The 12357-nt window shown below is 34.1% G+C and overlaps 1 protein-coding gene across 4 annotated transcripts in view; it reads right to left on the reverse strand.

Annotated features, from left to right (window-relative positions):
• LOC145291928 (kinesin-like protein KIF9) overlaps positions 1-12357 on the reverse strand; it is a 223834-nt gene that overhangs the window by 121282 nt on the left and 90195 nt on the right. For all 4 annotated transcript variants that reach the window (XR_013869494.1, XM_080137840.1, XM_080137839.1 and 1 more), the window contains exon 6: positions 11511-11603. Coding sequence is in view for 3 of the 4 variants with exons in the window: in XM_080137840.1 (XP_079993966.1) it covers positions 11511-11603 (93 nt within the window). In the remaining variant the exon portion in view is untranslated. The remainder of the gene's footprint in view (positions 1-11510; positions 11604-12357) is intronic.

Consider the following 12357-nt stretch of genomic DNA (forward strand, 5'->3'; position numbering starts at 1 on the left):
GACTTCTTGATAAAATTATTCAAAAAAAAAAAAGAGATTACTGGAGTGCCATCAGTTATAATCGAAACCAAAACTTAAGAATTGTTGATAAAATTATTTATAAAAAAATAGATGATTCAGTGCCATCAGCTATAATCGAAACCGAAACTAAAACCTATGAAGAGTAAAATTATTTATGACAAGAAATGGAAGTACATAACAATTAAACGACCCGGATATAAGTGTGGCACAGAAAATAACAGGAACGATATCGTATTAATATATAGGTTATTTTGAATTTTTATTTATATATATATATATATATATATATATATATATATATAGTCTTATGAGCCAGAAGAGACCAGAATCGGACGCTGTCCCCTGTACAGAATCTTCAACTCTGCTTATTGACGATTTCTCCTTACGTTGATTACAACACATGAATAAAAAAAATATATATAAAATAATATGTAAGTGATGGGATTACGACCTTTATGACACGTTGCCTGATTCGAGATAAACTTCTTATATCCCCAAGCGATGCATACGAATGGCAAAAAAAAACAAAAAAAAACGCAAGGTTAAACACACACACATTATATGGTCAGGGTTTAAGGTTAGGTAAAGGAAATGTATTTGTGTGAAGATAATGATAAAAAAATAAAATATTAAACGAAAAAAATATATATACAACTTGCATATCAAGTCCTGAAAATCTCTGACTGATCAGAAGATGATATTATGGTCCATATACTGTTCAATCGTTTTTCCCCATTTTCTGATTTTTTTTTTTAGTTTTATACTGGTATTTTCTCTCATTTAACTGTCAATCTTCGTCATTTCCTCAGGCAAATTACACCCAGTCTTTAAGTGGCGTGTTAGCAATTGGTTATATCCTTTTTCTGAATCCTTCAGTCACCTGACATAAGCTCAAAGTTGATTTTAATTTTGGTCAATTTGGTTTAATTTTAATATAGGTCAGGCAAAGTTGTATTATGACGATTTCCTAGACTAAAAGAAAATATTTTGGTTCTCTTGCAGCACAGGAAAACTCTGGAATTATTGTCGTCCTTTTTCAGTCATCCTCAAGTAAATTGACTTGGGCGCATAGCATGTGGGTTGATATGCTGCAAATTACACTATAGCCTAGCTAAAGGAATGCAGTGTTTTGGGCGTCTATTCTAAGCACCGAATATGCATGTCACTGTATTTGACTTTGCTTGTTGCTACGTGACTTTGCAAGGGAAAGCACAAGAGAGAGAGAGAGAGAGAGGGGGGTATGGTTTTATTTCGTCTAGCCGAGTTTTGCATGAGCTGTTATGATACATTGCTAGTGGGCGGAGAAGGGGTGGAAGATCGGCTTAAAGTGAAAATGGACGTGTGGCTGGCTATTTATGTGCTATGGATCCATTATGATTTCCCATTGCACTATATATATATATATATATATATATATAATTATAACTTTCCACCATCATCAAATATAAACCTTGAATGCAGAGAACGAACTCTTATAATTTCACCAAAAGTCATTTTTCATTTTCCATTCATATCATACAATTGTTTCAACCTACCACCAAAATATTTGTAATAATGCTCACAATGTATCATTTTCTTGGTAAAAGAACAAAGCGGCAACATCTACAGGGAAGATTTGTTGCATTTCACATTCAATTTTATACTTTGTATTATTTTTTTTTTTTTTTTATATAATGATTTTATTCACCTCCGTACATATTGCAGATGTGTACGAAGATATATATATATATATATATATATATATATATATATATATACCATTTTCCCCCCTTTTTTAGTTAAGCAAACCTTATTATGAAAAATCGATTTGTTGAAGAAAATGTGTTTTGTCAAATTATTTAAAATCTGTAATTATTATTTGGTATTATAATGTTTAAGGTCCTGGATATGACCTTAAACTATATCCGATGATGAGGCCTCAGCTTGCGGGCTTTGGGGAATGTGGAGCCACCCTTTAATTGCCATTGCTCCCAGGTCCACTCTGACCCAGAGTGGTAGTACCTGTTAGGTATATATATATATATATATATATATATATATATATCTCAGAACCATAAACATTCCTATACCAGTCCAAGTGATCATGCAACTAGGGTCTTTTATTGGACGCAATGTGATTTTCTAATTAATATAACAGAAGGGAATAGATATATTTATTTATTTATTATCGATACGTCTTAACTCAGCCAGTTTGTGAGACGTAGTCGTTGAACTTTTGAACAGCACATGAGACTGGCCATTGATCGAGGCGGGTAACACTGAAATCAAAAAGAGTTCAGTTAAATGTAATTCAGATAATTGGCCTCAGATCAGTGAGGGGAGGGAACGCTACGCAAAAAAAGTAGAGAGGTAGCCTTCGAAACGATGCGTATTCTCTCCTAACAACCAAAACTTATCTGTATACCGCAATGGATTACCACACGAAAAAAAAAAAACAACAAAAAAAAAAACCCCGATAAACTTTATTATATACAAGTCTACAGGGAGAGGTAGGCTCTGAAAAGGTGCATATTGTCTCCTGATTACCGGACATTATCTGGAGACCGGCATGAAATACCCTAAAAGTTAAAGTATTTGATAAACTTGATTATATATGTGTCTGCAAGGTCAGCTGTTTCTTCCAAATAACAATATCTTCTATTGGTAGCAAATATTATTCTATATGCACGTTTTACATCCAAATACTGAGATAAAAACAATTTTATTCACTACCTGAAGACTATCACTACTCCGCACAGACTACAATACAAGTCAATCTTATATATTTTTTAATTGGAATTCATTATTGAGATGAGTATTATTTATTTTATTGCGGACTATTATCCTCATCTTACTTAGTTGTTGTTTCACGACGTTTCGTTACCACCTGATGAAGGCCAGAGAAAGAATTGGCCGAAACGTCGAAACGTTGTGAAATAACATCTAAGTTGAAGATAATAGTCTGCAATAAAATAAATTAATAAGTTAAAATAAATTAATAATAATAATAAGTTAAAATAAATTAATAAGTCAATCTTAATCGATAAATTAGAGAGCATCATAAAAAGGATGAGATGGAACGAGAACAAAAACAGAAAAAAAAATATCTTTGGATTTCAATGTGAAATTCCCCATGGCAAGTAGAATATCAAAACAGATCTGACTAAACATAAAATTTCATCATATAAACCGATGCATTCCAACATAAACCAAAAGACATAAACATATATACCCCCCTCCCAAAAACCCACTAAACTAAACACCCGTCCAGCTGAATCCACTGTGAAAAATTTCCCTCACTCTTTATCTGTGCCTAAATCTAAACGTAGATTCCATGAACAAAGCTTCTTTCTTAGAACTGCACGCCTGTGGAACTCTGTTCCGTCTGCCTGCTTCCCACCTGACTACAACTTGGATGTTTTCAAGTCCAATGTCAACAAATTCCTAATGTACCGCCCTCTTAAGTAAACACTTCATTAAATCTCCACACTAACGTACTGTACTTGCAATAACCCTTATCCTTGAGTGGCTTCCGGGCCTTGATAAGTGGTGACCACCGTGTAAAAAAAAAAAAAGATAAATAAATAAAATTTGAAATCTAAATGAACCATGGCCATCCCTATAATAGGCCATGGGATTGCGCAATTTGCGTCTTTTACTGAAAGTGGAAGTTTCTAAGATATGGCAGTTAAAAACAAAGGGAAAATTCTTCTGTGAGATTAGTTTGATGTTTTTAAGCATTATGTTTGTTTGTTTGTTTTTGTTTTACGGCATATCAACCCTTTTCAGGTTATTTAATGCCGAATCAAGTCCTGGAGATGACGAATTCTCAGTGGACAGTTGTTCTGTACAGGTTACGGACTTTTATTATTTTGCAGCCAAAGAGCAAAAGACCCTTCTCTTGTTGACACGAAAAAAAATATGTGCAACGTTGTTAAAAAAGGTTTAATTTTTATGGAGCAATTCTGGTTTCTGATTGGTTGATAGCAGAATGTGAATTAATTTGATTTGTCAGTTCCTAGCGCCAGCGTTTATAAATAGAATCTTCTAACTCGGAGGGACCATACCCCACCCCATTATGAGTAAAAAATATTGCAACAATTCCAAATGTTATATCTCTTGGCCTGTTACATGGATGGCCTTGATTTGAACACATTTAACTTTGTTTATTTTGCAGACAAAACAATAGTTAAACTGTCATTGTTAAAACACATGAACTCCTGAACACATCTCCAAGACACAGTTGCTCCTACTTGTCAGTATATCTACATAATTATAAAACTCTGTGGACCGTCCGATCGCCCTCGCTTGAATCTTATCCATCAAAAACATTGTTGTCATGGAAACTAGCTTGTATTTAATCAAATTCACCCTCCTTTCCACACTCCTATAATATTGAGTACAAATAAACTCCAGTGTTTGCTTAACTTGTAGACATTATTATTATTAACCATTATGTTTTGGTTTCGATTCTAGCTGATGGTACTCATGTTTTCTTTCATGATATTTTCTGTTGACAGAAATGGTGCCTTTTGGCGAGTTGAGAAGTTCATCGGAATCGGTCACCCTTGTTAAGAAAAAGCAGTTAACCAAATTCTGGGTGGTCAAAATTTATTCTTGGGTCACTCGAAATATAGGTCAGATGTTATAAGTTTCTTTGGATGAAGAAAAGCAAGATGGTGGATACAAAATCAAGTGTCTATTAACTATTGTTCAGCGAATTCGACTACCCTAAAAAGATAACCTAATTATTTATTTTTTTACTCATACGATATATGAAAACTCATACGATATGAAAAACCTTGATTATGCAAATGAAGCAAAAATAGGAGGGGCCCTTCCACGTAAATGGAGGGTGAAGGCAATGAGAAAAACACCCATTTATTTAAATATATTTTGTTTAAATAAGTTCTGCGTAAATAGAAAGAAGTTTTATTATTGGTAGTAGTTTTATTAAAAAGTTCTGTAAATATAATAAAAAACGCAGAAAGACATTTGTTTAAACATGTTTGTTTTGTTAAAAAGTTTTGTGTAAATAGAAAAAAAAAAAATTTTAAGCCGTAAAAGTTCTGTAAATATTTAATATAAAAAAAATGTTTTGTAAATATATATTTTTTCTTTTAAATCTTAAAAGGTTTTGTAAATATATTTTTAAAAAAATCTTGCTCGCAAACATTTAGCGATGCCTGCTATTTGACGTGTTTACAAACAACCAATGCCAATGTCAAGGTCGAACAACCGATGTCGCTTGAAATGTGCGCTGGTCTTCGTCTTCTGCTACAAAGTCTCTATTCGTTACTTGGTCCTATATTTGTATATGTATATATGTGTATGTGTGTGTATATATATACATGTATATGTATATATGTGTATGTATATATAGGTATATGTATATATATGTGTGTGTATCTATGTATGTATATATATATATATATATATGTGTGTGTGTGTATATATATATATATATATATATATATATATCGTTAAGTACTACATCTTTTGTACAAGATGTCCAAATAACGAATACATCGGTGAAACAAAATAAGCTCTTAAACTCAGATTAATAGCCACAAACTCAGCATCAGAAATAAAAAAAAAAGTCTCAAATAGCCAAACATTTTAGCCAAACAGAACATATACCAGAAAATATCAAATGCATTTTAATAGACACCAGACATGCATGCATGTGTGTGTAGTTTGATGCACGAGATAACATCAAATGTATTTAATAACAGATTTCCATCCACATGTGTTTTGTTTCAAAAATCTATTTAGAGATTTTAAAACTGAACGCAAATCAGGTCTGAACTGCAACGTCGGCGGTTTTTATATATATACTAGCAGGGCTACCTGGCATCACCCGGAATAGCGGTAATTTATATTTATCAATAATAATTGATTTTCTACTATTGACACATGTATTTATTCTTATAGAGCCAATTCTCTATTATCTAATTTATAAAACTTACTATGTCTGTCTGTCTGTCTCCATATTTTCAAACTCTATCTCTTCCAAAACTAAAAATCACAGAGTGGCACCAGGGGCCTCAAATGATTGGATTTTTTATCGACCGTTCTTTTATAAGTGTTTAGCCGGTAAAAATAGTTTTTAAAAAGGTCAAACAGGGGTCAAAATTGAAAAAAATCGTTATAAATTTTGGATATTCATCTTAGTTTATTTTTAATCAGTTCATATGCGTGTCAATTTGGTATAGTGGTAACGTCAACAGCTTTGAATGTTACAGGTTTGCTTTCGGTTTTGATTTTAGCTGATGGCACCCAAATACTTTTCTTTTTACTTTTAGAATCATGACTATAATAATATATACGAAATTTGGACAAATTAAAATATCATATTTAAGCAAATTTTATGATCGGGCAAAGCCGGGCCCCCACCCCTCCGCTATTACCCAATATATAGTACTGATCTGATATGGCGTGGTCATAAAACAACACTACAGCTTTATTTTAAAACTTTTTTGAAAAAAATCAATCCAGATAATTTGATTATGCAGTAGAGCTGACATCTATTCAATGTAGCCGCCTTCAGCCTCAATTACCACCTCAATGCACAATCACCAGCAGGAGCTCGGCGAATACTTGGCAGATGGCAGTGATCAGGCTGGTTTTAGTGCTGTGGGAGGTCATGTTGGCAATGTTCTTGACGTATGACCAAACGAAATAGTCCAGAAGGTTCAGGTCGGGGGAGAAGGGGGGGGTCAGTGAGAGAATGGTGCAAAGTCCAAGCACTCCTTCTGAAGCCAAGTCTGAGCCACTTTGAACTTTATAAAGCATTGGGTGTAAAAATCTTTCAAAACTATCAATCTTTTAATACATGAGGATTTGCTAAGAAGTTTAAAGCTAGAATATTCCAAGTAATCGTAATGCAGAGTAGTTTCCTCCCAGGCATTATCTTCTTCCTTAAAAAACAAAAACAAACAATACTTAAAAAAAATGTTATTATGCAATACTCGACACAGAACATACATGTCATATTCCAAAAATCACTTATATTCAATAGTTTAAGAGCTGTTTCTGAATTTTTGAGATGTGGACTGATAATTTGTATTATTTGAACTATTCGGACTACTCTTCTCATCTTGCAAAGAACCTGTGGTGTATTGGATAAAGTATTTGATAAAAAATTCAGCTGAAGGTTCGATCCCTAGTGCAGGCGACGCTAAAAATACAGTTGCGAATGACTTGAGACTTCTACCCAGTCATAGCTTATGGAATCAGAGCACGTTACCTTCATCGTTTAAATAAAGGGTTTCGTTTGAAATTCCGTTCCTGAGACTGACAGAAAGATTCCAGAGTTTGACAAGATACACCTGAAGAAGGTCGGAGATTACATCGGTCAAAATGCTGTGCGAATGACACTCAAAATTAAAAATAAAATAATTTGAAATGAAATTTGTTTTGATGAAGTTTAAGACTTCGGTCGGATTTGTACCTTTAAATAGGTCCGTTAGATTTTTTGTATTTTTTTTTGGCTTTGTTACAGATCCTGACAGTCTACTAATATGTTTGACTGTATAAGATTTGTGTCGTGTTTGACCTTCTAATGAATGTTTATGAAATAAAAGTAATATGCGTATGGAGTCTGGCTACCACAACCTGTTCTCTTCTTGTCTTTTTAAAGATGAGAGTCCACTCGACAATAGTTGACCAAATCTTGTGTAATTTATTACTTTGGCATTCATCCCAAAATTCTTGCCGTTTTCTTTGAGTATCCTGTTTATAGAATGTCAAAGATCAGTTTATGGAATCTTAGTATTGAAAGATTCTTGCCATTTTTTTTATTATCCTTTTTATCAGCGGTAAATGCTGCTGCTGCTGCGTATATATTAGTGTTGGGATGGTTAATCAGACTTGGAAAAAAAAAAATTGGAAGATTTTAGGGTATCTAGGTTGTTTTCCCCACTCCCCAACATGAACTATTTGTTACCAAATTAAGAACTTTTATTTTTCCAATGAATTGAACTTTTTTCACACACACACACACACACACACACACACACATACACATTTATTAAAAAAAAAATGCACACGCACGCACGCACACACACACAAATTGTAAATATATGCTTTTTGCTAAAAGCTGGGTATTCATTAGTTAGTTTAGATTCCACAAAGTGGATGAGGTATTGTGGTAAATGTTGCCAGTCAAGAGTAAAGTCACCAAAGACTCAATTTTTACTTTAGTTACAAAGACTCTGCAACACTCCCTTCCCCAGATCTTATAGGGCCTTGTGCCTAAATTTGTTTTGTCTTTTGGAGATTTTACTTTTGAAATTTTTTAATTTTATATGGAAATTTTTTGAATTGTAATTTTTCTTTAAACAGAATAAACTAAATATAAAGATTTTAGGGTATCAGGATATGAAAAATTTGAGCCTATTTACCGATGCCAAAAACGATTCTTTTAATTGTTATTATTTTTTGTTATTGTTTATTTTTTATTTTAAAACTTAATTTTCATTTACTGGTACTAATGATAAATAAATATTAATGATAAACTAACAGTAAAACGAAAATCTATAGATCGCACTCCCACGAGTATATTTCTTATGTTTGCAAAAATATTTGCACATGCTTTTTTTTTTTTTTACTGTAATGCAAATATTAAAAAAACAAACAAAAAAAAAACTCTATTACTAAACATTTAGAGATTTTAAAAGAATTGAAACCAGAATCGTGAATTTTAAAACAGAATCAGTAATTGTATCGGAATCAGGAAAAAAATTTGGAATCGTCCCATCACTAGTTAAAATTTTTATTCAAATGCAGGTTTATTCAATAAATGAGCTTCATTATTGAAACGACATTTTTATCATAGAATTAAATATAACCTTGGTGAGTGGTTATTTCTTCACCTCCAACAAGACCGAAATTCTAAGGAATGTAATCTCTTGCTGATAAAACCACGCTGACATAAATACAGCCATTCATGAAGGATAAGATAAACCTAGTTTTCCAATTTTAGACCAATATTTTACTATATTAGAGGACTAGCAGGTCTACTCGGAGTTGCCCGGGACAAAAGTATAACATATTTCTATTAAAACTTTTATCTCCCTCTCTCTTTTTCCCCACACTTGCTTGACCTACCCCTTTGCGGGAGGACCTTTGTGGCCTTCGGGCCAAGATCAAAGTGTAGTATCTGTCCGGCAGATGCTGCAATCAAAGACCATTGGCCTTGTGGCAATCTTCTGGTCCATGTAGGGGCAACCGTACATACCAGTGTGCAAATCACTATCCAGCTCCCATTTCCCACCTCCTGGGAGATGGTCCCCTTCCCTCCCCCTCTCTCCACATTAAAAAATGGCCTTTTGCCTAATTTGCTCAGTGGGGAAGCAAATAAATACAACCCCACACTCATTTGCTCCTCCTCTTCTCCACCCCACTCTTTCTTCTCTGGCGGACACAGTTCTTTCTCTGGATATACATGTACATCATACAGATTTTTTTAGGCATAAGGGAGGGGGGAATAAACTCCTTGAAAAAAAAAAAAATCAGTTATTTCCCTTTAGTTTGTCGCTGGAAAATAGACTCATCCCCCATCCAACGAAATCTGCATCAGGGCCAAAAGAATTATTTTTTTATTTTTTTAAATTTTAGATATTATTCCTTTCATGCCATCTGAAACAAAAATATGCCAACTTTGTGCGTTTTTGTTTTGTAGTTTTAGACTTTAAACTGGACACACACATAATAAGTAGTATAAACTGAATTATATTGGCCATAAGAAATAGTAAACTTTTCTATAATAGAACTTTCCATATTTTATGTGAATATATAAGAAACAAGTTGAGCATGTAGGGTCCCCCGCCCACAAGTGAAAAATTTACTTTCACTATACTAATGTTTGTGCAAAATTTCCAAAAAATCCAAGCTGTGATCATTGAGAAAAGGGCGAACAAATGAACAGACAAATGATTCTGGAGCAGTTTTACCTTTGTAATGCCCCCTAGGGGAGGCAACTAGAGTTATCCTAGAAAATCCATTCTGCCAAAAATTTACTTTCACCATGACTAATGTTTGTGCAAAATTTAAAAAAATATCCAAGGCGTTATTATTGAGAAAAATGCAAACAGACGAACAGGAGTGAATTACTACATCCAATCCCTCCTTTGTTGGGAGACCAATAATCCTTCATTAAAACGGATATTCTTAAGATGCCAAGGCTGCTGCAAAGAAGGTGATCTGCCTCTATCGTGTTAAAAAATTATACCTGCGAGTATCCGATATCTCTACAAAAGCCACAAAGCATGGAATATCGTTGCCACATGTGGGCTGATGTACCTACTAGTAGTCTCTTAGTATCCAAAAGTCTCAAATCTAATAGATCCTCGCACTATCGACTAAGCTCCAACCTCTGTCCCATCACTGCAATGTTGCATGCCTGTGTCTGTTTTACAAGTGCTTTAATAGAATGTTCTTAGATGAACTCATGGCACTTGTTCCATCTCAACGTATGTACTCCCCAACTAACCCGATAAGCAGTAATATTCCACCCCTTCACTGTTCAGGTCCTAGATATCAAAATGCCTTTTACTCTAATAGTTACTTCCCTCGAACAGTTAGACTTTGGAATTCCCTCCCTGTTTCCGGCTTCCCTGACTGTACTAACCTACAGAAGTTATTTTAATTATTTTAAATGTAATGCGGACAAACATCTCGCTACTCAACTCCCCACAATCCTTTGTTAGTCACGATTCCAAATAGTAGCCCGTTATGTCCAAGTTGTAATACGCCTTGTTTGGGGATGAAAGAGAGGTTAAAAACTAGATTGGTGATATCAATCTAATGTACATACATTTAAACTTTTATTTGAACCGAAGAAAGCATATTTCTACTAATGCATAAGCGTGTTTTTTTTTATGGAAATCGCTCCAGACAAGGCATGAAGCCTCTTGATGTAAGAACTAACAAGGATGAAAGACAATTACGTAGGATTCCAATATATGACAAATATTTGATCTGAGTTTGAGCTGGAATGATTTAGTAATTCGAAACACTAATAAATGTTCAGGTCATTTGAAGTTCGACTGTACCGCCCACATAAAGGGTACATCACGTGACCTGTTTCTGCTACTTATCTTTCCTGGAAATTGTTTGTACAATAATGTTGATGGATGCTGTGAAAAACTAGATTGGTGATATCAATCGTATGTACATATATTTGAACCAAAGAAAGCATGTTTCTGCTCATGCATAAGTGTATTTCTATGAAAATCGCTCCAGACAAGGCATGAAGCCATTGGATGTAAGAGCTAGCAAGAACGAAAGACGATTATTGCAAAGACAGGATATGCCTATTTGGCTCTTTTCTTGAAGAGACCAAGAAAGAAAACATCCAGCAGGAGAAGAGTTCCACAAGCCTGCACTTCTTGGAAGGAAGCTACAGCGGCTTCCTGCCTTGCCTGGAGCGATTTCCATTAAAAAAGAAAAAAAAAATTATATTCTGGATTGCATAGTCATTTTGAAATCAAATAATGTTTACTTACTTCTGTTTTTCCAATTCTTTCGGAACCAGCCAAGTCAACAAAGTTGAGTTTTGAAACAGTGAATTTAGCATCCGTGGCCACAAGAGATCTTGTCTTCAAGTTAAAAAAGAAAGGAAAAAGAAAAATAAACTTTATCCAAGTTATACATTTATTTTTACATGTATTTCATCTGCATATCTCTATATAAATAAAATGAACTCATTTTTTCCCGTCTGATTTTGACATTAATAGGATTAAAAATCAAGATATTTCATGCAAATATAATATGCACAAACGGCAGAACAATATCTGAGATGTGTTATAGGCTTATTATTTCTCAAATTCCTCGATAATCTTAGATTTCTATACTTTTTCTGCTGAGAAGTCACGGCCAAAATCGGTTAAGATCAATGGAAGTGGTAAAATATTTTCTCTCTAAAAAATTCCTCCTCCCCCTGCCACCACTTAACACCGTTTGGGGATCGTTCACAAGGAACAGTTGAGAAGAGAACACCGGTTTGGCTTCGTAGTTCTTTCATGTGAAGTTATTTAAAATCACTAAACTAAGCTGCAGTGCTCTGTGGCGTAGTGGTTAGCGTGCTAGACAATTCACATTATATTTTCCCGTTCGCGCCGACCTACCGTAGTCGTTTTTTTTTTTTTTTTTTTGTCCTTAACAACTGGAATGGACTTTTCTTGGTGGCCGAACTGTTAACGTTGCAGATGTTTTTTTTTTTTTTTTTCACACTTTATTTGCCTTTTACTCATGACTCTGGGTTTGATCCTTCCTACTTACCTACCATAACATTTTTTAAAACTCCCCTCCCTCCATCCCGGAAACAAACACTCGGGCAACGCCGGGTACCCC

Source organism: Euprymna scolopes, chromosome 13 (genome assembly GCF_053919585.1).
Source record: "Euprymna scolopes isolate OS-2025 chromosome 13, ASM5391958v1, whole genome shotgun sequence".
Classification (NCBI taxonomy): Eukaryota; Metazoa; Mollusca; class Cephalopoda; order Sepiida; family Sepiolidae; genus Euprymna; species Euprymna scolopes.